The sequence below is a fragment of the Paralichthys olivaceus genome, chromosome 15 (assembly GCF_024713975.1).
Source record: "Paralichthys olivaceus isolate ysfri-2021 chromosome 15, ASM2471397v2, whole genome shotgun sequence".
Classification (NCBI taxonomy): Eukaryota; Metazoa; Chordata; class Actinopteri; order Pleuronectiformes; family Paralichthyidae; genus Paralichthys; species Paralichthys olivaceus.
In genome coordinates, this window is record NC_091107.1 from 6,117,440 (window position 1) to 6,144,653 (window position 27,214).

At 41.5% G+C, this 27,214-nt stretch overlaps 3 protein-coding genes across 4 annotated transcripts; 1 reads left to right on the plus strand and 2 right to left on the minus strand.

The window, feature by feature from the left end:
- Positions 1-351: 351 nt before the first annotated feature.
- coro6 (coronin 6) lies at positions 352-10,565 on the plus strand. Of its 2 annotated transcripts, none has more exons than XM_020097280.2 (11): positions 352-492; positions 3,313-3,512; positions 6,332-6,454; positions 7,641-7,770; positions 7,877-8,055; positions 8,252-8,371; positions 8,519-8,623; positions 8,775-8,920; positions 9,287-9,344; positions 9,744-9,971; positions 10,301-10,565. In XM_020097280.2, exons 2-11 carry the CDS (start codon positions 3,315-3,317, stop codon positions 10,421-10,423), a joined length of 1,410 nt encoding a protein of 469 aa, XP_019952839.1. In that variant the 5' UTR covers positions 352-492; positions 3,313-3,314; the 3' UTR covers positions 10,424-10,565. The 2 variants fall into 2 exon arrangements, with proteins under 2 accessions (XP_019952839.1, XP_019952840.1); XM_020097281.2 differs by lacking the exon at positions 10,301-10,565 and adding an exon at positions 10,138-10,270.
- A 93-nt stretch (positions 10,566-10,658) lies between these two features.
- LOC109635846 (von Willebrand factor A domain-containing protein 7-like) lies at positions 10,659-18,115 on the minus strand. The gene is made up of 16 exons (XM_069539616.1): positions 17,977-18,115; positions 17,190-17,376; positions 16,809-17,081; positions 16,637-16,730; positions 16,412-16,546; positions 15,688-15,874; positions 15,420-15,595; positions 15,191-15,303; positions 14,988-15,104; positions 14,562-14,765; positions 14,344-14,476; positions 13,819-13,968; positions 13,315-13,407; positions 12,983-13,245; positions 12,599-12,895; positions 10,659-11,891 (listed from the first exon to the last, which is right to left on the minus strand). The coding sequence occupies exons 2-16, from the start codon at positions 17,367-17,369 to the stop codon at positions 11,490-11,492; spliced, it is 2,817 nt and encodes a 938-aa protein (XP_069395717.1). The 5' UTR covers positions 17,370-17,376; positions 17,977-18,115; the 3' UTR covers positions 10,659-11,489.
- Positions 18,116-19,142: 1,027 nt separating this feature from the next.
- LOC109635845 (von Willebrand factor A domain-containing protein 7-like) lies at positions 19,143-26,602 on the minus strand. The gene is made up of 16 exons (XM_020097277.2): positions 26,478-26,602; positions 25,844-26,025; positions 25,470-25,742; positions 25,252-25,342; positions 24,977-25,108; positions 23,579-23,765; positions 23,319-23,488; positions 22,899-23,011; positions 22,675-22,791; positions 21,867-22,106; positions 21,651-21,783; positions 21,403-21,552; positions 20,891-20,983; positions 20,520-20,794; positions 20,139-20,432; positions 19,143-20,046 (listed from the first exon to the last, which is right to left on the minus strand). Exons 2-16 carry the CDS (start codon positions 26,015-26,017, stop codon positions 19,615-19,617), a joined length of 2,874 nt encoding a protein of 957 aa, XP_019952836.2. The 5' UTR covers positions 26,018-26,025; positions 26,478-26,602; the 3' UTR covers positions 19,143-19,614.
- Between the last annotated feature and the right edge of the window lie 612 nt (positions 26,603-27,214).

The window sequence follows — 27,214 nt, forward strand, 5'->3', positions numbered from 1 at the left end:
GTCTCAACAAAGAAAAGCATGAATGAGGAGCGTCAGCCCTCAGCTGACCTGTGTTTATTTCTCTGTGATAAAGCCTCAGCTCTTCGATCACAGCCAAAAACCACTGGAGTGACTCTGACCCCCTTCAGGGACGCGTTGACCCCCTGGAACAGGCGCGCGTCACGTTTCCCTGCACTGACAGAGCCGGTTCCAAAATAGACGGACACCCACCCTACACCTCCCCACCCTCACCCCTTCTACCCCCCCCTCCATTCCGCCCCGGTACTCCGACTCTCTCCCCTCTCTCTCTCTCCTTCCCTTCCCAGGAGCGTCACGCAGTTGTCCAGTGCGCACCATCTCCAGGAAGCCGGATCACCGTGGAATAATCATCCTAAAGGGAATAAAACCAGCAGCAGGAGTTGGAGGAAGAGGAGGTGGAGGAGTCGATCGCTGCAACACCACCCGGTTCCGAGTCGTCCAGGGAAGAGGGGTCTCCCCTTAAAACAACCTGAGGTGAGGACTCTGTGTGTGTCGGTGTGGGTGCTGCAGTGAGGGGAGCTGTGCGTCAGCGTCTTTTCTGCGCCACCACAGAGGAGCAAGTGCGTCCTGGAGACACTGAAAGTCGGTACAGAGCGAGTGTGCACGTCCTCCCCTGTCACCAGAGCAGGTCTTACATGGCAGCTGGGGGACACTTAAAGAAACTGCTGTACATAACTAACCTTCCCCCCTTCTCCCTCTCTCCCTCTCTCCATCCCTCCATCCCTTACCACCTCTGTTCTTTATCTGCGTTTGTGCGCAATGGCTGTTTAAATTTACGACCCGTTCATTACGCATAGAGCCATGGCTCCATTCTGGGTCTATTTAGGAGCAGGCAGGCAGGAGGGAGGGTGGGAGGAGCGGCTGGCCCGGGTGGGACAGTGCAGTCTGTCATGTCTATATTAGGAAAGTGGCAGTGTCATTCTTTCGCTCTGTCCCGACTCTCCAGAGCTGCTGGGCCACGCGCCACACAGGAGGCGAATGACTGGAATTAAAGGAGGGGTTTCCACATTTACAACAAATCACATAATTCTGCAAAGGCTCCAAGTATGAACATCGGTGTCTTACTGTCTATGTGAATCATTTTGTAATGTTTAATCTCATCTGTTGCATTTCTTTTTATTTCTGTATCTGTGTTCCAAAGCTGTGTGATCTTCAAATTGCTTTTAACTTGTTTCCTGTTGTTTGCCTTTATTTATTTTCATCTCTAACCAGTAAAGCATCTTGTAACCTACAGAAATTGAAAGGTGCTAAACAAATAAACTTTATCACTTATTATTTCTTATCGTTAGCTCAGTCAGGGAGCCTGCTTCTTTCAGCTCATTCCAAATGTGTGAAAAACCAACTTCGAGAGAGTTGAAGCTTTTATTTATTTCTAACTAACTTTTCTTATCTTTATCTTTATAATATTTTTTAAAGCTCCACTTTGAAGCATTCTCATGTTCAAATCAGAGAATAAATTAACATATAAATATTCTAATTTAGTTTTAGGTTGTGCAAGGAGATCATCCTTATTTGCAGATCTAGGTGGAAAAAACCCAACAGAAATGAAATACAATCGTTTTTATCAACAAGTCACAGAAACAGTATCAATACAAATACTTTTAGAGGTGTGTATGATACTGTGTTCGGCCTGAAACGCCCCACAGCTGGCTGGTTTGAATTGGTGGAATGTAAATCTCTTGATAGTTGAGATAAGCAGCTTCTCATCAGTGAGGTGGAGTCGTGGACCCGACAGGCTTCACATCTGAGTTTGGGTTTGAGTTTATAATCACCCACGATGATTATAAACTCAAACCACGAGGAAGAACTGTGCTGCTTCTACCAGGCGTCTTCAGGGACGGAGGCAGGCCTACTTTTACTTTTAGGTTTTAATTGCGGCCTCGTGTCAGCCAGTGCAGTCAGGGAATATATGTTTGATCAGTTTTTAACTACTCTCTCATAGGGATTGTATCACAGTGTGTATTTCTAGCTTCACCTTGGTTGGTATTGTACTATATATGAAGTACCATGTTTTATCAGCTCTCTGTGTCTTAGTGTTTGTCTCTGATGTTTGGCCGCCACATAGCGTTCAGTGGGACAATCACCTATTAATAACCACACTGATGGTCGTGTACTGTTATAGAACATCTCCTGTGATTTGGAGGATTACAGTTTCTCTGGCCTGTGGCCTGGGATCTACAGAACAACAAGTCTAAAAACACACAGTCAATATATCCATCACTCGATGACTCACGAGTGGAAACAGAAACATTCGCTGTCTATTTGGTGCGAGTTGCTTCAAAATCCCTTTCGACAGGACTGTGGTGCGGTTTGACTAGATTTGATTGACAGTGAACAAACAACCAAGTGGATCCTGATTGGTTCACTGAAGGAGGTGACACACCCACCTTAAGAAATCTCTGGTGTAGTAACAGTAAATAGATTTAAGTGGAGCTAATTGGGCAAAAAAACTAAACTACAATCCTGACGAGAAATAAAATAACCATCATTAGCTGTTGTGAATTTTTAAATCATGGCCAAGTAATCAAGTAACCTGCTGTGATGACTGGATGATAAATATAATATAAAGAGCAGGTACTAACTTATTCTCACTACAGTAGAGTTATATTAAACTTCTGATTTACATGCTGGTTGGTAGTTTAATTCATGACAGGACTAATAATAACTATGTAGGTATTTTATATGAATTCTATAAATTATCAGTAAAACAATGTTGATTGAAATGGTTTTAATGATACGAACCTCTGGAATGTACGGAGGGGATTGCAAGTAACAAATGAAATTAGATGGAAAAGCACAGTAAGTATCTGTAATTGTTGGAGTAAATGTTCTTTCCACTGCTGTGGACGGAGATCTGTGTCAGTGCAGTTTAAGCAGGAAACTAAAATCTATCTGTGTTATGCAACTTTCAGTCTGAATAAATTAATACACCACAGGTGAATGAAATACCCTGTGGACTTTCACAATCATAACTGGAAGCAGGTTTAATAACTTTTATAAAATGTTGGTCTTCTTCCTTGAGGAGATGAGATCTGATCAAACTCTGTTGTTTAAAGTCTTCTTTAGTATTTTCAACAGTAAAATGAGTTCAGGGAACAAACTCTTCATGAAACTGCTGCTGATTTTACTTAGTTTTTCAGTTTGGATGAGGAGATAATGCTTAAATGTGTAATCATGAAAGTTCAGTTTTTTCTATATAGTCTTTTTCGATTTTCTGATCTAAACTTCCCCACTGCTTCATCCTCCTTCATCTCCTGTTTCTTCACCTCTGTCTCCCTCCTCTTCTCACCTCAGCCATGAGTCGCAGCATCGTGCGGCAGAGCAAGTTTCGTCACGTCTTCGGCCAGACGGTCAAGGCCGAGCAGGGCTATGATGACATCCGTGTCTCCAAGGTGACGTGGGACAGCTCTTTCTGCGCCGTCAACCCAAAGTTCCTGGCGGTCATTGTTGAATCCAGCGGCGGGGGAGCGTTCCTGGTCCTGCCCATCTCTAAGGTCAGTGAGGTCGTAGGAGAAACTCATATTTCAGCAGCAAGATGTTTTCATCATACAAAATAAGTGGAAATAAGAAGAGGGGAACTTTGCAGGTAAAGAGAAAGGGAAGACATTTTAAAATGGACAACCTGTATTTTTAAGTATTTCCGTAGCTGTATCTGCAAATCTTGAAATGACTTCTGTCTCTCTGATCTCTGTGTATTGATCAGTTCCAATGGAAATACATATAATCCAACTGATTGAAAAATGAATCATTAAGATGGACAAACTTTTAAAAAAGTGAACAATATGTCGCATTTCTCCAATCAACAAACACTTCTCACAGAATTCAATTTTTGGCCAGAGGAGGTTTTAGATTTCTTGGTCATGTTTGAATTCTTGTCTCAGAAGTTTGTAAAGTTTGTAAAGTTTAGCGATAAGCTGCTGTAACAGAATCAGTGCTGTAAGATCCAATCAGCAGGATGTAAAGAGTAGAGTGAAAGAAAGACGCTCGTACAGCTTCTTACTGCAAATGATTTACTGTCACATCAGATATGTCTCATCCTCTGAGGTTCGTCCTGTTCGATAAATGTTATTCCATCAGAGTGATTGTGTGATGGCACATATTCTAGTTCATTTTAGAAATAACACAACATGCAACAGTTATGTTCTGGTATATTTTCCTTCTGATAGCGGAAAACATAATATTTCCTCTGGGCCCTATGGGAAGGACGCCCTGATCACTGAAACAGAATATACAGCGACAGGAAAAGCATCGGGTCGAGACGGATCAGACATTTAAAGCTGCGACGGTTCAGCGTGGTGTTGAAGTTCATCATGATGATGACGACATCGTCTTAAAATAAACATGAAAATGGACGCCACAAAGACAAACCTAAACTGGAGTCAGTATTTTGATGTAGATGGAGAGATGTATAATGCAACGTCTAAAACCAAAACAGATTACCAGGACTGTATCTCACATATCGTGAACTAAAGTTTTATATGATAAAAACAGTGATCTAGAATCTATATTTATCTATATTTAGGATGTCCTGATTACAGGAACAGATATACAGTGACAGGTCGAGACAGAGCAGACATTTAAAGCTTCGATGGTTCAGCGTGGTGTTAAAGTTCATCATGATGATGGCGACATCGCCTTAAAATAAACAGGATGGACGCCGCAAAGACAAAACTAAACTGCAGTCTGCATTCTGATGGGAATGATTAGGAAATGCAACCTGTGTCTGTATTTCTCTGTTGAATCAACGACACTGCAGTACAAAGTTTAACATATTACATGTTCATGAAACGGCTTGTTGTCCTCGTGGCTGGTTTCAGTGAGCTGCGGTTCACAGCTCGAGGAGGATAGCTGACGACGACGCTGTAATCAGCCAAGACTGCAACAAATGGGTTGACCTGCCCTGAGAGATACCTCCACTCAGCAGAGTCGCACTGAGTCGCTCTGCTAACAGCAACTGAGTCCAGAGCTTAGAGTCACTTAAGTGAAGAAGCTAATGGAATAATACAAAAGATTTCTAGTTATGTTGTAGGAATAATGTAAATAACATGCATGTGTTTTAAACCATGAGTCTTACTCTGGGGTTATAATTGGACTTTACAGTGTGATGAGCATTTTGCCCCTTTTTGAGATAAACTGTATATTTCCCGGGTGGAACAAGGTGACTGACCCAGCAGGGACTCATCAGCGTGTGTGGTACTAAAGCTGCAAGAAGACGCAGAGTGATTCACGGTTTTTTCGGAGACGCTGGGAGGTGGACGTGGTTATATACTGGAGTCATAGTGAAAAGACATGCTAATAATACACACCGACGTGCTCTTCAACCTCCATCTCCCCCCTCCGGGTCCCCAACGGGCCACAAGAAAAACTCCCCTTTCAACACCTCGTCGCTCGGATATAAATACACACTCACTCTGGGTGTGTTTCTGCTGTGTGTGTGTGTGTGTGTGTGTGTGTGTGTGTGTATGTGTGTGTGTGTGTATGTGTGTGTGTGTGTGTGTGTGTTTGTGGGGGTGTGTGGGGGTGACATATCTCAAAAGCTGATATGCATGTTCACATAATAAGAACAGGGAAACATGGGATAACACTGATTTAATTTCAATAGTAAGTTTAAATTGAATCTTATTACAACCTGTCAGGTTTCATCAGTGTCCTCGATGTCGTTTTATAAGATTTTATTGTTTTGATTTGAGAAATTAACTCAGACAAAAACACTGAAAATAAGTGTTATAATAAGGAAATCTTTTGATGTTTATGCTTGACGCTGTGCTCACATGGAAATATTCCTAAATATCGGGCCCTACATTCATATTATCGGTTGGTTTTTATGTTGATGTTCAGATTTGATTGATTATCTCACCACATGATTACTATTCCAATCGTATCACGTGATTATATTCAGCCGAGGGAGTTTCCTTCTTGTCATGGTATGGTGACTTTCTTTTTTGTTGTTGTTTGAAACTTTGTTCTTGCTACTGGAAATAGTAGAGGAGTAAATGATATATATGTATAAATAGCCCTGGTACAAAAAGTTGTATAATTCCACGACAGAGATGTGTGAGACCATGAAAAGCTACTGAATAGACCTCAGGCTTAAACTGTTTAAAAACTTTCACTCTGAACTTATTTGCTTGTTTCTCATTGAAATATTGAGATGCTTTTGAAACAACAGCTACATGAAGCATTAGATGTTTAACCTGACATTTTATCACCTGATCATCACTAAATCGATTCTGTCATGAGAAATGTATGAATGTTAGTGGTGAGTGGTTTCTCTCACTCACTCCTGTGCATCTGTGCTGCTGGTGTGTTGCAGTCAGGTCGTGTGGACAAGAACTACCCGCTGGTGATCGGACACTCTGGGCCTGTCCTCGATATCGACTGGTGCCCTCATGATGACAACATCCTGGCCAGCTGCTCAGAGGATTGTACTGCAATGGTAATGAGAGTGTGTGTGTTGTGCATAAATGTGTGTGTCTGTGTGTGTGTGTGGGAGGGAGAAGTTTCTAATGCATGTGGAGGAGTTTGTTGTTCGGTGACTCAGATAACATTCATAGTTTGTCGCCCGCCTGAGTATAATGAGCGATAAGGGACCTGGATCAGTGGAGGCATCGCTGTGTCTACCTGTCCGCCCACCTGCTCTGCCTCGTATCTTCCTCTTCATCAGTCAGCTCGTCACAGTCTGGTGTGTGTCCGCACGATTGTCTGGTTCCTTTGATAGAAATATAAAAGGAACTGATTTATGTTGATATGAAAACCAGTGTAACATATTTAACTCTCAAATATGTGAATCTGCAGTTTAACATCAGTAAACAAATGATAGAAATCTCATAAATAATAAAAATACAAATTAATACAAATGTTGAAGAAATTGAAAATAAATTCCTGGATCCTGGATCAGTTTGTTGGAGGGTCAGGAGTGAGGATGTGAAACACAAAAGAAGACAGACGTCAAATTCATTTATTTCAATAAGGGAATAAATGATTGATGGATAAAACTACTATAGGTCAAAAAGATGATATGATCCATAAATTTACTTATATCCATTTGGTCCTTTATGCTCAACTGTGCAACATGTCAAGTTAGTCAGCATGTGTAGCTCATACAATTATTTTATTCATGACAACATGTCTCTTGTCTCAACATGGATCTGCGTATCAGTTCAGTTCACAACAACGTCACAGGAATGATTGAATCGCTGCCTCTCCTATGGCAGCAGCTGCTGGGATGTTCTCTATCGTGTGTGTGTGTGTGTGTGTGTGTTTATGTGCTCTTTGTTTATGTGCAGCACACAGACAGACAGTTGCAGCTGTCCAGTCTTGGCTGTGTTACAACTGTGTAGCTGCAGTGAGGCCATAACTGTGATGTCAACGGCTCATTGTGTCATCTGATAAGCCTCATTAGAGTGTGTGTGTGTGTGTGTGTGTGTGTGTTTAGAGTATTGTGACATGTTAGATCTGTGGTGACGGTTGCAACAACTACAGATTGTAACAGCAACCATTGAGGGAGGTTTACCAGACTTGGATGGGACTTTATCTCCAGATCATATTTGTAATCATATGGTATAAATGATTTGTTATCAACATTACAACACTGGCTCTTCAATCCAACCTCCCTCCTCCAGGTTTGGCAGATCCCAGATCATTCTCTGACCCGTCCCCTCTCCGATCCAGTTGTGGTCCTGGAGGGACACTCCAAACGTGTTGGCATCGTCACCTGGCACCCCACCGCACGCAACATACTCCTCACTGCGGGTAAGAAATATACACAAGCACGTCCTCTGATGTCTCAGTACACACACATGATTCAGCCTCCGTCCAGACGACCATCGTTTTATTCTGCTCCCATCACCCCCACCAGGCAGTGATAACCTGGTAATCATCTGGAACGTGGGGACGGGCGAGCCTCTCATCTCCATGGACGACCACCCAGACCTCATCTACAGCATCAGCTGGAACCGAAACGGCAGCTTGTTTTGCACCACCTGTAAGGACCGACGGCTGCGTGTGTGCGACCCCCGCAAGAGGGAGGTGGTTGCGGTGAGTGAGTGGAGAATAAATGTGAAATACAAACACTACAGTACAATTCATTCATACATGACAAGCTTGGCAAAATGCAAATCACAGCTAAAACAACGTTCTACAGCTGTTGTAGCACTTTGGAATAAGACAAATGTTTATTTTTAGGCTTAAATTTATTTTTTATAGTAAAAGTCTGTCCTCCTCTGATCTACAGGAACGTCTGGCTCCACACGAGGGGATCCGGCCAATGAGAGCCATCTTCACCAGAGACGGGAACATCTTCACCACAGGATTCACCAGGATGAGCCAGAGAGAGCTCGGACTCTGGGACCCGGTAACCAACCATTCCATTTCATGCCAATTCGTGACACACTGCTCATGCATTATCAAAAAGGGACACAAATACTGTATGTGCTCATATATATGCATGTACGCAACACAATACGGGCTCTCTGTATTGTTTTTTTTTTATCCTCCACAGACAAACTTCGAGGAGCCTATTGCCCTGTTGGAGTTGGACACAAGCAATGGAGTGTTGTTACCATATTATGATGCAGATGCAAACATGGTCTACCTCTGTGGAAAGGTACACAAGTGTAATTCTATGTATAGACAGGTGTGCATGCATGTTAATTATGACGATGTCAGCTTTTATTTGACATGATTTATTCGTGTGTGTGTGTGTGTGTGTGTGTGTGTGTGTGTGTGTGTGTGTGTGTGTGTGTGTGTGTGTGTAGGGGGACAGCAGTGTCCGTTACTTTGAGATCACAGAGGAGCCGCCCTACGTCCACTACCTCAACACCTTCAGCACTAAGGAGCCACAGAGGGGGATGGGCTTCATGCCAAAGAGAGGTGTGGACGTCAGCAAATGTGAGATCGCCAGGTAAGAACCAGACTGTGCAGTGAATCAGGCCACAGCTCGTTTGATGGGATGTAAAGAGAATATGAGAGAAAAAATGTTGCTCAAGGAAGGTTTTCAAGCTCGATCACTGCTGGGATGACAAATCACTAATATTATGAGATGTCACATGCAGCACACTTGATATTGGTAACAACAGCTATTAGAGGCCTTTCTCATATTTCAGGCATCTTATTACCTCTGTCCAGGAGCTTATGGTTTTGCCCTTCTCCATTGATTTGTTTCAGATTACGCAAAAACAATCAGGCACATTTAAGGGAGTGAGAATAAGAGTGTGTGGGGTTTGGTGATTTACTCACACTCACAAACATTATGTATAAACTCTCTCAGGTTATACAAGCTGCTGGACAAGAAGTGTGAGCCCATCACAATGACAGTGCCTAGAAAAGTAAGTCCCACTGACTCACTGATCAAACCTCTCAAGCGTGTGAACACTACATTTCCTCTTGTGCTGCTACTTTTGTGCGGCGGTGTCAAATTTCTCAATTGTGAAAAAATGTTTCAAGTAATCTTCCAAAAATAGAAATTCAAATCAGCTCCAACTTTATCAGCTACAAAAACAGAATCTACCTATGAGTTATTTTAATTTGCCAAATCTTCAGTACTTTTACTTATGTAACAATTTGAATACAGTAGTTTTTATTATTCAATTTTATATATGAAGTATGTTTTTATTTTGCTATTTATTGGATTTTTAGAGATAAAAACAAAGAAAATTGATTAACACTGCAAAAGCATTCACTGTCTCACCCTCTCCTTTTCTGACCTTGACCTCTTTCTCTCACAGTCGGACCTGTTCCAGGACGACCTGTACCCAGACACAGCGGGGCCTGAGCCCGCCATGGAGCCGGAGGAGTGGTTGGACGGCCGCGACGAGGATCCGATCCTGATGTCGATGAAGGAGGGCTACGTGCCGCCAAAGAGCCGAGAGCTCAAAGTGGCCAAGAAGAACATGCTGGACTCCAGACCCACCACCCGACGTAGCATGTCCACTTTGGACACCAACAGCCTGCCAGTAAGTTCTGTAGCTCATCTGTTGTTACTAGTTTCTTCTAGTTTATCTATCTTTTGTCTATAATCTGAATGCACTCTTTCTCTTGACTACATCTGGATCTCTGTTTGATCCTTTTCTGATCATCTCTCTTCTATTTGTACCCACCCACAACTTTATTTTTCCAAAGCTCCCTTCTTTGTTTTGGTTTAGTTTTTCTAGCCGCTCACTGTCCTTGACCTATTTTTCCTCTCTCCTTTTCTTTATCCTTTAATTTCCCCCTCCCTGTCGCTTTTCTTCCTTTCCTCTTCTGTTTCTCTTCCCCTCCTCCTCTTCACTCTCCTCCTGTCCAGCCTCAGTTGCTTGACAGGTTGTTGGAGGAGCTTCAGAATCTGAAGGCCACAGTTTTGTCTCAGGAGAAGAGAATCTGTGACTTGGAGAATAAGCTTTCGCAGTACACCAATGGCACTGACTGATGTGCATGTGAATACACCTTCTGAAGAACTGGTCTGAATTTCGTAGAAACACGTTTCCCATGCACTGTCGAGGACCTGCTCTCCTACATACACTAATAACTCTGTTGTCCCTTGAAAGTGCCATTTCAGAGCAATGGACAATCTACATGAAAACTGTCTGTGCAACACTTTTTAACAAAACACATCCATATCTCAAACATTTTCTGTGGCTGATTCAACATAATCCCCACGCCGGTTTTATCATAATGTACCTTTAATGCTATTGCAAAAATATTTTGATATATTTACAATATTTAAAGTGATTTGACAATAGAAGGGTTCCTCCTGGACGGAGGAGGCTGCAGGTTAGAGGGACATGTGCAAGTTGTGATAAAGGTTTAGTAGAAGTAAGCAGACACTGTTATCGCTTTTTTTAAAATAACAGTGTTAAAAAATCACAAATATGTTAAAGTAATGGGATGTTTTTTTTAATTTGTAACTTTAATCTTCAAATTCCTCCTATTACATGGTAGTAAACATACTGGACCCCCCCCCCATCAACATGCATAAGAGAGTCCCACAATCACGGGCCAGTTGATTTAAATGAGTCCCTTTGCAAACTTTTCAAAATGTAAATAGTGAAAAAGGAAACCGGAGAAAAATTGCTTAACTTGTAGCAAAATGTGAAAAGCAACGTTTGTTTTCTGTAAAGAATGATACATTAGACAATACTATGACAACAATAAAAAAAGTGGTTTTTTTTAAAGAAAAATAAAATGTCTGCCACTTCCATTTGTTGGTACAGCAAACCCTCCGACAGTCTTTCTGTCTCGGGGGAAGCAACAGGATTTCTCTTTTCATGATTTTAAAGGTCATCATACCTCATCTCTCTGAGGAAAATCTACTTTAATAACAGCAGCAATGCAGATGAAAATCAGTTTTTAATGTCAGACTACAGTAATCAATTTTGCAACTAGCTTTACTTTGAAAAAAGAAAAAAAAACACCTTGTGCTCAACCTGAAACAGATTGCAGTCATCATCATCAGATTGCAGTTATACAGCAGGTTGATCAGAGCTTTACTGGAGTCACTGAATTCCCCCCTGAGTCGTCACATGGAGCCCGAGCACCAGCGTGCTCAGGAAAAGAAAGAGTGACTGAGTGACTTTGGTGGATGAAGAGAGAGCATCTGGGGAACTCTCCTTGAGAGAGTAGAAACAGAGGCCCACATTTCCCACCCGATCCACAGCCAGGAGCTCCATGTCAGGTGAGCAGCAAGACGCCCTGTAGGACACCAGTGTTATGTTCGCGTTTTCAGCGTCTGGGCTGGTGTTCAGGGACCCGTTGCCTTGTTTGAGGCTGACGCGCTCTACACCCACCCCGCCATCCCCATCAGACACCCGCACAGAGAGCTCCCATGTCGAGTTGCAGGCACCAGAGCAGTTGGACAATTTGAGCAGCTGACACACCGGCTGAGTGAAATCAGTCACCTATGAAGAAAAAAGAAAAGAAAGATGATAAGTGAGTTCATACATTAATGAAGGTCATGGAAAAGAAAAATCATTTATTTAGAAATGAAATAAATCTCATGACAGGAAAAAACTGAAACTGAAAAAAGTAGACAAACTTGTCAGGGTGGTGAACGTCCAATGCAACACGAAGCTCTATTATCATGTCAAGAAAAGAAAAATGAAAATCATACCACGTGAAAATCTATTAGAGATGTAGAAAAAAAAACTGTCAAAATGGAGTCATGCATTCCAGTCTCAGGCGTCAGCTGGAAACATGCTGCCAAACTGGACGAGTTCCACGGAAGATATTATCTCTGTTCGGTGGAGCGCTCCCACTAGACCACATTCTCATGGAGACATAATCATATGGAGGCATGTTTTACAGAGATCGAGCCCATGGCTAAGAAGCTGCAGCCTCTTCTAGAAAAATTAATTTGTTGATATGAACCAAGATATTGAAGAACCACTGAAGGACACTGCAAGAAATCTCCAGTTTATTCATGAAGCATGGTCCTAGAAAGGATGTTGTAAATAACTGTCTGAAAGCAGTAAAACACTCAGAAGATTGAAAGGTCCAGTGATAAATGAATATTTTTAAAATCTTTAAAAAGAAATAACAAGTTACATAATGTTTTCTAGGAAACCTCCTATCTTTAATAAACGTGACTCTTAAATGGGAGTATTACCGTGTTAAGAACGGAGAAACGCAGCATGACGTAGTTGGTGTCAGCGCCCCCTGGAGCCTCGGCTTCAATGGTCATGGTGAAATCAGTTCCAGATGGAGTGTTGAGCGGTGCGGTGATGTTCACTGTGCCATCTGTGCTGTTTCCAGAGACCAGGATTAAAGAGGTTGGAGATACTGAGTTAAACCGTTGTTGGTTGTTGGTGGCTCGGATGGTGAAGTTTCCCCCGGTTCCACTGGTCGTCACAGAGAAGGGCACAGAGAATAGTGTTCCTGGTACTAGGATGGGATTTGAATCGGCCTAAATACAGAGAAAAGATAAAGCATTTGTAGTGATGAATGCTAATGGTTGAAATAAAGTTTTTGATGGTCTGGGATGGGTACTCACAGTGATGGTCACATTAGAGGCTCTGAAGCTGGTAGGTGATTGCCTTTGGAAGACGCCCGATGAAGAGCTGCCATCTTTCCCCTTCACCCGCACCACAAACTCCTCCGATGGCATCTGGTCAACCCGAACCAAGAAATTTCCACTTCCCTGTGACTCCAGAACTCCGTTAACCTCCTTCGACCCCCTTGATTCAACCAGGGTGACTTCCGTCAGCGTGCCAGAGTCACTCCCCGTTAAGGTCACCAACAAGGTACCGTTCACACCTTTTAAAGAAATTCTTTTTTAACCAGTCTGACTTGATTCATCAAATTCACTCTGAAACATTCCTTTACCAGCTCTGGGGCGTGTGTCAAGAGCGTCATATCCGGTGAACGGGCCCTGCGACGCCTCCACAAAGTCGAACAGGAAGTCAATAGAACTCTGACCTAAGAAAAAGAGGAAAGAATCAAACAAAAAGGTGAAGTCAACAAGTTGTACATTTTCATAATCAGTGCGACTCAACCTGCATCTTAAGGGCAATTTAGAGTCACAGCTGAACTTGAGCTGCATGTCTTTGGGCTGCGGGGGGGAAGCCGGAGTTCCATGTGAGATTATACTGAAAAATGAAAGCTAAAGTGGAACAGACGCTGAACCTGATGTGGTATTTCAAGAAGAAATCTCTTTATAATTTCAGCTGCATTTCTCAAATAGAGTTGTGTCAAAATCACGTAACCTGAGCATGTGTTGAGCAAACAAGAGGAGAGCATGCTTTCTGAGAAACAAGCCACAGCAAGGATTGGGCTTTAAGTGTAGGGATTGATTTTTTAATCAATCTTTATCAATCATTGGTTTCTCACCTATGACCTTCAGAGTGTAGGGATTGGTCGACATCATTCTTATTTCCCACTGTCCAACTTCTGTTTTTATACGCAGAGTCCTGAAGTTTCCCACTGACTGCGATGCGGTGATCAGTGAGCCTGTTGTGTCGGTGCTTTGCTGTGATTCACCTTCAAAGAAAACCAAGACAGCTTGTTGGCAGGAAATTACTGATGCAAAATATGTGCAGCAACTACTTTTGTAAAGGAGCAGCAATGCAAAGTGTGACTGTTACAGCTACTTTCACACCAGACCACCTCACAAACCTTCTTAATTCACATGGCAAACAAGATATTCTTCACTGATTTTCTTATCTGTCTTAGAGTTACTGTTTTGGAAGGGAGGAAGATCTTTGAATAAATGAGGAAAATATATTTGCTGTCTGATGATAACGCTGAAATAAATAGATTTGAGTCCAATTGTAGCTGCAGCTCTGCTCCATAAAACAACAAATCCAATTCTGCAAATGGTGTAATAAGTGGTGTTCTGCAACTATAAAGTATTACCATTGGGGCTGATGAGAGTGAAAGTGACAGATTGCCCGGTGATGTAAACTCTCGGGTTTGTGATTGTTCCATCGACCCTGAAGAAGAAATTCTCCATTTTTCCTGGGTTCCTGGCTGCTTGCAGAAGGGTCACCTGGAAAAATCACATAAAACCAGTGAAACAGCTGAGATCCTTGAGGTGACAATGCTAACTAGCAGCGAGATGATTGTGCCATCACCAATGAGGAGCTGGTGGACTCTGTTATGATGCTGGTGGCCACGGGGAGCTCCGTTTTTGTGACTTCAATAGCCTGACCTCCTGAAGCCTGAGCCAGGTCTCTGTACACCTGAGCGTCTGATGTGGTGATCGCTCTCTGTCTCCTGATGTTGTCACGCAGAATCCGACGATTGGTCACTGTTGAGTCAGTAATCATGAAGTTCACCTGGAGAAAAAAAACACATTCAAAGTGTTACATTCAACTTAGCCAGCCATGCAAGAGAAACCCATTGGGATCTCCCCAGAAAGAGCTGGAATTTGTGGCTATAGGGAGAGGGACATCTGGAATACCCTGATTGTGACCCAAGCCTGGATAAATGGAAAATAATGGATGGAATGTTTTTGGTCACAAAACAAGAAAAGAAAAGTTACAGCATTTGTTACTCACCACTGTTTGAGTTCGCTCTATGAGTGCAATCACTGCACTTTTCAGGTGTTTGTCTTTAGCAGGCGCATCAGTGAAGAGGAAGATCTCAGAGTTTAAAGGAACAGCACTTAAAGCCATCTGGGTCAAAGAAAACAGTAACGATGGGCTACAAGAAATTCAAGTTCTCTTAAAGTAGATGAATTAACTCAAAGACGTGACCGAACCTGCAGCCCAGAGAGACTCAGCTCTTCATCGTCTCCTCCCCCAGTAGCCGACAGTGAGTTGATAACGTTCTTGAACACTTGTGGGTCTGTCGTCTTTGTCAGCGGCCCAAGTTCTGTGCAACATTTGGAAACAAGAGTAAGAATTACGTTTCTAGGATCTAGGATGACACGTGGAAATCTGCTGATTTATTACAATTGGGAACATGCCACAGTTTTTAATGAACAGAACCTGGATCATTGAACGGTACAAGAATGTAAGTGGAGGGCTCGTTCTCTGTTCCCACTTCACTGTTGATTATGGAGGAGGTGACGTCCCTCACTGCCTCAATGTCATCACTCATGCTCTTTGTTGTGTCGATCACGAAACAAAGAGCTTTACTGGATCCTTTGGAGATTCCCATCATCCTGAGGGGACGAAGAGCGACAGATAAGAGATTGAAAAAAAAACAAGCAATGAGCAACTGTGCACATCGAAGTGTGCAGAAAGGTTTTCGTACTGGAGGAAGGCTCTGTCACCAGCAGCCCTTCGAACATCGTCTAGTAGCTGACCGGTTGCAGCTATGGCCATGTTTGCCGCTTCAGTGTGAAGGTGTCCATGATTAGACTCAAACTCGTCTTTGTTGATTCCACCTTTAGGCTCAATGGTGCTTGTTTGATCCACCCCTCCTCCATGGCTGCATTTTCCTGTTTAACAAACACAGTGTGAAAACAAAAACTTGAAATTGACATGAAAGGATTCTTATAATTTACATTTATCTAAAGCTGTTTTCAGACATGTACTCTGCAGAATGTCCATCCAATTGGGTCCGGTCTTTCTCCGGCGTTTGTCTATTACACATGAACAATGCTCAACACAGAAATCTCTGGAGCGTAGAGGCTGGATTTATATCTATAATTTCTGCTGCACGTTGGCAGTGGTGTTGGCTCTTATCACCAAAAGCTCTCCTGGGATCTTCGTCTGTGTGACATATTTGCATTCTTTATGCTTTTATTTGTAATTTTGACGTGTGTTAAAAATGTCCTTTGGGCATTATCTGGAGTTCTATTCTAGGGGGACCAGCCTGAAAAAGTCTTGAGTCTCTCACTCTGCATTCTCACATACAGCCCCTCTGGAGAATGAGATAATCAGTGCATCTCTGACTGCAGCTTAATATACACAAATTATACATTCCTTTGTTATATTTACTTCAGCATTAATGGGTAAATTAACAAATTATTTACCTTTTGGTTTTGTTGAGACTATAGGCACAATACCAAAATAGCCGGAGGTCAGTATCCCCTCTGCTATGACGTCCTCCAGAATGTTGTTGGTGCAGTCGTCTCCTTCACAGTTTCGACACGTTGCTCTGCTTTTTTCTGAGGAAAAGTTCATCAACAAGACATTTGGTTTCTTGTTTGAGATCATTTCAATCACACCCAGACTGCATTCCTCGAATGTTTCCTTACCTGCTAGGTTTCCAATGCTGGTGTCAGATCGGATCAGATTTGAGTTTGGGAATTTGTTCCCCAGTTCCACCCAGTTACTATGACTGTAGAAATCCTTAACCAAAGAAGATAAGGGGCAGTAAGTCATCAAATCTATCTGGATCTAAAGCAGTAAAATGTGAATGATGAATACCTGTAATGGATGTAAAATCTCCCCCAGTTTCTCCCTCGCTGCCTCAAAGTTTTCTTGCTTGTTGCTTGCTTTGACGGCCTGGACTCCCTCTGCAATGATTCTCCTTCCTTGCACAAACATTTCCTCATCAAAGTGGAAGCTCCCATTGAGTGCATGACGGAGATCCACCCGTACGTTCCGTAATATGACAGATGTTAAGGCCAGCTGGAACCTCTTGGATGATTTTTTTGCGTTGCAGGCAACAGCAACAGCTTCTGTGGTGTAAGGCTGCGACTACACACACACACACACACGCACACACACACACACAGTTAAATCATACAGACATTAGTGACAGATATGTCATTTCTGGTGCAAACTTCAAGTGAAGTGAACTCTTACAGGGAATGTAAAGTCTGCCCCTTCTGCTTGAGCCAGATCACGGCACACTGAAACGACAACATTTAAAATTGCACTCTCAGTGATTTCCAGGTGACTCTGAGATTTCCCGGGTAATATCCCAAAGCCATGAGCTCCAGAGTGCAGGAGCAGGAGGCACAACACGGCCAACTCTGACGCCATAACCTACCTGAGGAGAAACACATTTCTTTCAGCTATGTTTGTTGGTTTTGGCAGCTCATGGCATCAGTTACATCTTCATTTCTTGCTTTCAACAACACAACAAAGGATGTGTTACATGTCGCAAATGCCACAACTGGAAATACTTTTTTATGCTGATCGAGTTTTGCTTAAAAAGACTTTTGACAGCAAACAGAACTGTACATGTGATCACAAAATCACTTTATCAATCGCATAACGTCAGTTTATATTGCATTGGAAAGGATCATAAGAAAAATCAGCTCACTCCTCATTACTCACTCACGAATAGAATTCTTCATAATCAGTCATACACACACCCTTTTCTCTGTATAAACACTAATCATTCAACCATTCACCACCAAATCTACATTAAAGCATGAAAACTTTATGAAGTTCATCTTAATATCTTATGAATGACAGTTTACAGTTATTTCAAACAACCTGCAAAACCCTTTTAAACCAGAAAACATGATTTTTAATATTATTTGTAGAAGACAGGAACTATGTACATTTACATTTATATAAAAATATGAGGCTCCTTCTATTCATTAGGTGCAATTAATAATGGTGAGTTAAAAGTGTACAGTACCTGAGGTCCTGCAGTTGTCCTCTAAACTCATTATTGTGTCAACACCTGCCTTATGGGCTCTGGTCAGGGTGTGACTGTGCTGTACTTGTTAAACCTGTTATGTGATATCTGGGATGTAAGCAGCAGAAACCTGACTGCTAAACTTCCTCATAGGTATTGAGATGAAGTGCTCTGAACGACGAACAAAGTCAAAGAATTCATTCCCAGCGTTTCAGCTCTCTTAAGGTGTCATCGGCAAAACCAAGACAGCAGGGTTCAGGTCCAGGCTCGTAGCAGTTATTGAATGATTCCTCTTCCCCAGCTTGCTTTGCGAGCAAAAGGCATATTCCCCCAAAACATGTAGAACAATTCCTGTGGATAGTTGATTGACGGATGTTGAGGTCGCCACATCAACAGAGAAGTGAAGAAGCTTAAGATAATTGACCCAACACAGAAATAGAGGGAGGGCCTGATGCTGTGTCTTGTCTCCACAGGGCTTCTTCTACACCGGCATCATGTTACAACGACCTAATCATACAGAGAAACAGCAGTACTGTGCACTCTCCCATGAACATGATACCACAACCTGCAGGGTTGGTGGTATCATGTATTTACTTTGTGTACTTGTATTACTCATTTACTTTGTGATTAAAATTCCTGATGGGTCTGAAACATCACATCATAGCAGATTTAGGCTTCTTGTTCTTGCTTCTCTTAAATGGGTTACAGGATAATTTATGGTGATGCACCAAAATACTGTATTTCAGGGAATTCTTTATTCTCAGTCAGGGATGCTCATACTTCCTCCACTAGATGGCACTCTAATGATTTTGTTCAGCTCAGGAGGGAATCACTTATGTTCTCTGCAGCTCCCATGAGAAACAACCCAACACTTCATGTTCTTGTTTCCCTTTTCTTTCATTTGTATATCACATTTTGGTGATAGCCACCAAATATGATGTTTGATTTATACAGTGTGAATAACCATCTTGCTTCATTACTAAGATTTAAGGTGATCTACAGGCTGCCCCATTTTTTAACCTTTGAATCATGCCACTGAAAGCTCGACTGTATGGGTATGAATATTCTTACTTTATTGTGTAATCCATGTTTTGGCTTTATATTGTATTTATCATGATATATATATATATATTTTTTAATGATGTGTACAATAAACAAGTCTCAGACGTAGATAACATTTTAATTTAATCATCAGTAACTATCACAGCTTAAATATCAGCAGTGCCCGAATTATGAATGAAATAAAAACAATAATGATGTTAATAGATGGTATATGCAGTTTTTCCATTCTACTTTCTATGCTACCTTGGTAATGGTCAATGGATTTAAATCAAATCAAACATTCTCTACTTCAATCTTTTTATTTTAAAATTTTCAGCTGTAGGAAACAAATTTGTAGGATTTACTTCAGTGCTGTATTAGTATTGGTTTAAGTGTTAAATATCAAATAGATCTTGATCATCTCAGGAATTGAATTTGTTTACTCCCTAATATCAGTTTCTGCATCAGCCCTTTTTTAACATACAGTAAGTGCCAAGAACAGGCACAGGATATAACATAGGATATGAACAAAACACAAACAAAGGAAAATCATTGAGATACTTGACGTCAACATGTAAAGATTGAATTGATCCCGTTTTAGATGGTTAAGCTGAGCCCTAGAATTGTGATGCTAAGGCAAAGAACAAAAGACTGAACAGCTTGTGTAGATGCTGCTGTTGTCGTCGGCTGTGCGGTTGTTGTAGTGGTGGTTGTAGTGGTGTTCATGGTTGGTGTCGTTGTTCGGACCGTGTAGGAACAGGAGCCTACATTGCCCACCTGATCCACAACTACTATCTCCACATCAGGTGAACAACAAGACTCTGTATACGACACCAGCGTTGTATTACTGGGGGACAGGCTAGTGTTCATGGTCCCGTTGCCTTCTCCTACTCTGATGGTGGCGATGCCCGACCCGTTCGCCCCGTCAGTCACTTCCGCTAAGAGCTCCCACATCGATGCGCTGCAGTTTGCAGAGCAGTTGGACTGCAGGTTGAGCAGCTGACACACTGGCTCAGTGAAATCGGTCACCTGTGGAAAGAAAAAAAAAGTCAAATCAACTCGTTTTCAGCAATTCAAAAAGTAAAAGCACTGATGAAGGGTGGAATGATTTTGACAGTTACCGGGGTGAGGACAGTCAAACGCAGAACAGCATAGTTGGTGTCTGTGCCTCCTGGAGCACTGGCCTCGATGGTCAGGGTCACATCAGTGCCCGATGGAGTGCTAGCAGGTGCTGTGATGTTTACTGTGCCATTTGCCCAGCTTCCAGTGGTCAGGGATAAAGTGGATGGGAATGATAACGTAAAACCTTGGTCATTGGTAGCTTGGATGATGAAGTTTCCTCCTGAGCCGTTTTTCAACACAGAGAAAGGAACAGAGAAAGGTACTCCTGGTTCCAAAACATCTTCTGAATCATCCTAACAAAAACAAAAGGAAAACATTCAGTAACAGGTATAAAATCAAAACTGCAATTCTTAGTTTTTAGCCGGACGTATTTTACTTACAGCAGAAACAGTCACAGCAGAGGCTCGGAGGCTCGAAGATGACTGCCTTTGGAATGATGAAACAGCTCTGGAGGATGCGTTGCCACTCTGGCCTTTCACAAGCACCACAAACTCATTCGATGGAATATTGTCAAACCTAACAAAGTATTTTCCTTCTCCCTGAGCCTCCACACTGCCATTAACCGTTCCTGACGTGGAGGATTCCACCAGAGTCACTTCTGTCACTGTGGCAGACACACTCCCAGTAATCGTCACCCTCAGGCTAGCGTTGGCACCTTCAGGGTTAAAAAAAAAAGGAAGAAAATCTATTCAAGCATATAGAAGTTGATCAATTTTATTTTTCAAGTATCACAAAGTTCTGGGTCCTTTACCAGCTCTGGGGCGATTTTCCAGGACATCAAAACCTCCCAATGGGCCCTCGGACACCTCCAAAAAGTCAAACAGGAAGTCGATGGAACTCTCACCTGCAAAAGAAAAGAGTTGCAAAAGTGAAACATAGCACACATAAATCTGTGCGTGACTTAATTAAACGTAACGTCACTTCTCTAAGAAAATGACTGTATGTGCAAAGTGTCATTGCCAAGCTGGTTGATTCATTTATCGATATTTTTACAGCTATAGTTGACAGGTTGATTTTATGGCTCAGTGGTTGGCACACATCTTCCATCTTGAGGCTCCTAGGTTCAAAACCTGCTTGGCCAACACCCTATAACCGGTAGTTTGTGTGAAGTTAAGCGCTAGGAACAACAATAGCATGTGTTTTTAAGTAATAGCAGGTTATTTTGTGATTTGAGAAAATAGTCCAGTCAAGATGAAGGACATACAAGAATGTAATCTTAAGTACTCATTATGTGATTGAGCCACATAATCCCGGAGGCCTCACCTATGACCTTCACAGTGTAGGCAGCTGTTGACACCATTCTTATTTCCCACAGTCCCACTTGTGTTGTCAGCTGCAGAGCCTGGAAGTTTCCCACTGACTGGGATGAACTGATCAACGGTCCTGTCAGGTTAGCGCTGCTCTGAGACACACCTAGAGAAAACAATTAACGAAGCACACTGGTTAAGTAGTTAATAAATGGTTAATAAACACACACTATATAGCTTTAACTAGTGACAATGTCAGATCACCTGAGGGACTGATGAGAGTAAAGGTGGCGGAGAGCTGAGTGATGTAGATGGTTAGGTTTTTTACTGACTCGTCCACTGTGAAAGTGAAATTGTCGGATTTTCCAGGATTCCTGGTCGCTTGCAGAAGGATGACCTGGAAGATTAATCAAAACTGATGACACAATTGAATCTTTTTTTAAAAATTGATTACTGCCAGTGTGAGCATTTTGTTTGTACCTGAGCGGAGTTGGAGGACTCCGTTACGATGGTGGTGGCTGTGAGCAGCTGACTTTTTGTGGTTTGAATAGCCACACCTCCCGAAGCCTGAGCCAGGTCTGCGTACACCTGGGAAGATGCTCTGGTTAAAAGTTTGGGTTGTTGTTGTTGTTGTTGTTGTTGTTGTTGTTGTTGATTGTTGGTATTATTACTCTCTCTTCGACGACGCAACCCCAGGCGGCCAGTAATCATGAAGTACACCTAAAAAGAAAGTAGGTAAATGAGACACTGAGACAAGATCATGTAAAATTGCAATAAAAACGTCATGTATTATCAATCTGTGAAAAGATAAACGCTTTATATTCGGCCAATTAAACAACCGTACTTTATAACCTAGCAAGTAACACGGCATAAAAGCCTTTACAAATCTTATTTCAATCCTGCTTTCCTGTTATAAACATCATGAAAATGACACTAGTGCTGGTAAGAGTATTGTGTTTGTGCCTAGGTACAACCAGGGAGTAGACCACTAACTGTGGACTGTTGGGCATGGTGCACACCTTTAAAGCTTAAACAGTGCGAGGCACACTCACACCAGTATAGATGAAACTAAATGTTCCATTATTATCATAAATATATGAAGTTGGTTATATAAAGTGGATCATTATGATAATTTTGGATAAGCCCAACAGTCATACGACCATCTTTGCATGCTAATGTTATTATGTTATAAATTTTATCATAGGCAGTTATTATTTTTTTATTTATAAGTAAATTATCAGAAACAAATCCAGCCTGTACTTTAACTCGAACATAGGACTATACTCACCACTGATTTGGTTCGTTCTATGAGTGCCATCACTGCAGGTGCCAGGTAATCGTCTTTAGCAGTTGCATCAGTGAAGAGGAAGATATCAGACCCTGGAGGAGCACCAGTTAAAGCCAGCTGTATGAAGGAGACAGACAGCACCAATGTAGTTTGTTTTGAACAATTATCAGGTTTTATTTTGCGGGGGACAGATCTTGAAGCAGTCTCAAAGATTTCAACAGTACCCGAAGTCCTGAAAGACTCATTTCTGGAAAATCTTCTCCACCAGTTGCAGTAAGTGAATTGATAGCTCCCTTGAAGACATCTGGGTCTGTAGTCCTCGTCAGGGGCCCAAAGTCTTTCATTCAGGTTGAGACGAGAGGTGAGAAATTATAAGATTTTTCATTTTGGTGAGTAGTTTGCAATTTTTGTTACCATTCTCACTTTATTATTATATCTATACTTCCTACATCATGAACTTGCAGTATAAAAACTTCAGATGCTGTGCTGCTGTGATGGAACTTGACTAAATGATATATCTGATATCCCATTAGCTACGATTGGACAATAGCTAATGTTAGCAGTCGCCACCAGGGGGCTGTCATGTTTGCCTTCTTCTTATACAGTCTATAGTTAATATGACCTACAAGACTTCAAGGTCCCACCTGGATCATTGAACGGTACAAGAATGTAAACCGAGGGCTCGTCCTCTGTCCCCACTCTGCTGTTGATTATAGCGGTTGTGACGATCCTCACTGTCGCAATGTCATCGCTCATGCTGCCTGTGGTGTCGATCACAAAACAAAGAGCTTTGCCTTTGTTGATTCCCATCAGCCTGAGGAATGAGGAATCAAAAAGTTGAAAATAACTTAGTGATTCAGATTTTTAAAGTGCGTACAGTAACTGTGACTGAGTGGTTTCTTACTGTAGGAATGTGGTGTCACCGGCAGCCCGTCGAATGTCCTCCAGCACCTGACTGGTCGCAGCAATGGCAATGTTTGCTGCCTTGACGTGCAGATGTCCGTGTTCAGAGTCAGTCTTGTCTTTGTTGATCCCACCCGTAGGATCAATGCGGCTTGTAAAATCATATATACCTCCATGGCTGCATTTTCCTGTTTACCGTTGGAAACAGAATAAGATTGACATGCTCAGCTCTACACATGCGTCCTCTATCAGTGACAACATTCCGTTCACTGTGTCTGCCATTTGGTTGTTTTATTTTTTTCCAGGATTACACAATAACTACCGCCCTGGTGGTCAGATGGGCTTTGTTAGGTATTTTATGTATAACTTAAATTAAAAGAACATATAAGACAATTATTTATGTTGCATATCTATTGATTTATTATTTATTTATTATTATTTATTTAGATGGGGAATATCCCTTGAATGTTAGCATTAAAGCTGTCTTGTATTTGATTGTGCGCCTCCATCAGTCTACAAACCCTTTCTCCCAGTGTCATATGAGGTCACAGTGAGCATTGACCTTCGACCACTGAAATATAATCAGATAATCCTTGAGATTAAGTGACAACTGGTCAAATTTTAAGAAAGTCCCCAAAGATATTGTGTAACAGTGATCATGACCTTTGTCCTTTGACCACAGGAATCAGTTCATCCTCAAGTCAAACTGTACATTACTTAGCAAATTTGAAGAAAATCCCTCAAGACATTCTTGAGATATCGTGTTTACAAGAATGGGTTGGATGGACAACACAAAAACATAATGCCTACATGGCCACTGGGTGTCGCCAGTGAGGGGGAATGAAAGCCACAGCATCCACAGGTTTATCATTGTTGGATGTCAACAAAAAGTCAACATTTCAGAAGAACATGCTGTGAACATGGAAATCAAACCTGAACCCAGTGATGCAAACAATATATGTGTAGCTTGCAAACACATTGTTAAATACCCATACATACATTTAATTGATGGTCTGAAAAGAGTCCACTTGGCTTGACGACATACAGCATGGAATGATGGCACTTTGGCAGTTTGCTTCTATTTGCAAGATCTGGGCCTCAAGTAAACCATAGCAATACCGCATGTTAACCAAGGGGGGCCCGAATTAGTTTGTGCTATTTGGACCATATTTACCATTTGCCACAGGGGCGTCTTTAGGTTCACATCAAGATTTCACCTTGCCTAGAGCACCGCAAGTTTGGCCCATATTTGTTTTTTACAAGTAGACTACTTTAGGCCCACATCTATCTGGGAATCACAACCATAAAACTAGCATAGGATTCAGATCCTGTCAATGACCCAGTCAGGTAGTTTCCTCAATGATATGTTAGATTCTGTGAAGTACATGAAGAAATTTACCCTCAGGTTTGGAGGAAAGAGGAACAAAATCAAAATATCCTGTGGTGAGTATGTTTTCCCGCAGGATATCCTCCAAAATGTTGTTCGTGCAGTCGTCTCCGTTGCAGCTGCGACAGGTTGCTCTGCTTTTTGCTGTGGATTAGATGAGATTAGATTTGGTTTATATGCTGTTGAACACAATAAATTTAGCATCAGACCACATTGAGAACACACCAGAAAGTTAAACGGTGGTGAATTTTTCACACACACTGACATTATAGCTCTGATGCATTTACCTGCGGTTTTTCCGATGCTTCCTGATTTGATCAGCTTGGAGTTTGGAGTTGTTTCTCCCATTTCCACCCAGTTACTGTGACTGTAGAAATCCTTCAGATTTGAAAAGGTAAGACACAGTAGTTATTTTCACAGAGATCCCCAAAAAACATTTCATGCAATCAAAGCACAGTTTTTCTTCATAAATTACCTGTAATAGAGATTCATTAATAGAAAGTACCTGTAAAGAATGCAGCAGTCTTCCCAGTTTTTTCCTTGCTGCTTCAAAGTTCTGCCGTTTATTGCTGGCCTTCACGGCTGATAATCCATCCGTGATGAGTTTCTTTCCCTTCTTGAATTCCTCATTGTCGAAGTGATGGCGGGCGCTGTAGAAAAAACGTTTGTCTATCCATACATTGTTGTCTTGGATCAACTGGATGGTTTGGAGGAAACTCTTGGAGGATTTTGATGCATCACACGCACGAGCAACCGAATCAGCAGTGTAAGGCCGTTTCTAAACACACACACACACAGTTTTATTGCAGTGTAATGTATAATAATATTTATAATTTATTAGTAAGAAATCTGTTTAATTTAATTTGATTAAACTCTTACAGGTAATATGAACCTTTTGCCCGCAGCCACAGCGCGGCAAACAGCCAGCGTGGTTTCGAAGATGGCGCTCTCAGTGATCTCCTGATGATTCAGAGAGTCTCCATCAAAAATATCAAATGCATTAACTCCAGTCTGCAGCAGCAGGAGACACAGTGCAGCCAACCAACCCATCATTGCAGCACCTGTGTGATAGACACAAGGGAAAGATTAAAAACTGGGTTTCAGATGTTTTCAGAAGTTACAGATATTTTTTTAGTGTATATATTTTTATATATATATATACAGAGAGAGAGAGAGAGAGAGCTCTGATTACTTTACAAATCACTACTGTTTCTGTGGTCAGAATTAAATGCTTGAGCTAGTTGAATTACTAAGGGTTACCATTTACATACATGCAATGCTTTAACTATTTGAGTGATGGTATTAATTGCACAGATCGATTATTAATTGATTATGATGAATAGTTTATACATAAATGGTAGCCTTTGGTATTTGCACCAGAATAAGCATTTAATTCAGATAAAACAAACATCCAAGACTAAAAAACACTAGTGCAGTGACAATTAGAGTTAGGTGCATAAAATAATATTATACTATCACACTAATGATTGTTAGATATACGAGTGTAACATACCTTATGTCTTGAAGTCGTCTTGGAGACTGCTGATCTGTCACTGCAACACTGATATTTACACCACATCACATCAGAGGTGGAGTCACCTGTTTGGCCGGTTATCTTTGTTAAATCATGCAGGTCTGACATTCACTTACTAGAAATGGCCTTCCCTCCTCAAGTGATTCATTGTAAATAGATACACCTCAAACTGTTTCTATTGATTTATTCTTTATGGTCCTGTGTAAGTCAGTATATGGTTTAAATACTACATGAGCTCTGCAAGTAAATGAATTGAATGAATGAATTCACTGAATAAAGTCTGTTTATGAACTATAGAGTGACAATGCAAGAAGAAGACCAAACCAACACCTCAGCAAATCATCATCACCATCATTGTTTTTGTTTACCTCTTTGAAACTCTTTACCTCTTTTATTCTGCTCTTTATTAAAATCTCTTTTATTTGACTTGAAAGTTTTTAGCAGTGCTTTGTGATTTTAAATAAATTCATTCTATTACTGCTGTCCTTGAATCTGCCTCTGTGTGAAATGTGCTTTTTAAATAAAACTGCTGTGAGAATATTATTGTTGGTTAAAAAAAATAAAACAATTAAGTTGAACAATGTCATTTCTTCAAACTTCGTTGATGTGATTAGAACTGAAGATGATTTCCAGGAGAAGGGTGTGTACGTAATTTTAATTTGCCTGTTTCCATTTAACATTGCATTGACAGAGAAAACTGTTTTCACCAAAGAAGA

Bases quoted from the DNA above. Each gene is read 5' to 3' on its own strand.
- coro6 (XM_020097280.2), top strand. From the start codon at position 3,315: ATGAGTCGCAGCATCGTGCGGCAGAGCAAGTTTCGTCACGTCTTCGGC. The intron at 8,056-8,251 runs GTGAGTGAGTGG...TCTGATCTACAG, and splicing joins GCAAGAGGGAGGTGGTTGCG to GAACGTCTGGCTCCACACGA. The intron at 9,345-9,743 runs GTAAGTCCCACT...TTTCTCTCACAG, and splicing joins CAATGACAGTGCCTAGAAAA to TCGGACCTGTTCCAGGACGA.
- LOC109635846 (XM_069539616.1), bottom strand. From the start codon at position 17,369: ATGGCGTCAGAGTTGGCCGTGTTGTGCCTCCTGCTCCTGCACTCTGGA. The intron at 15,875-16,411 runs GTAAATAATTTG...TTTGTTAAACAG, and splicing joins AGTCTCAACAAAACCAAAAG to GAAAATGCAGCCATGGAGGA. The intron at 13,246-13,314 runs GTAAAGGAATGT...TTTCTTTAAAAG, and splicing joins TGACACACGCCCCAGAGCTG to GTGTGAACGGTACCTTGTTG.
- LOC109635845 (XM_020097277.2), bottom strand. From the start codon at position 26,017: ATGATGGGTTGGTTGGCTGCACTGTGTCTCCTGCTGCTGCAGACTGGA. The intron at 25,743-25,843 runs GTAAGAGTTTAA...GTGTGTGTTTAG, and splicing joins GCAAAAGGTTCATATTACCT to AAACGGCCTTACACTGCTGA. The intron at 25,109-25,251 runs GTAAATGCATCA...TCTAATCCACAG, and splicing joins AAGCATCGGAAAAACCGCAG to CAAAAAGCAGAGCAACCTGT.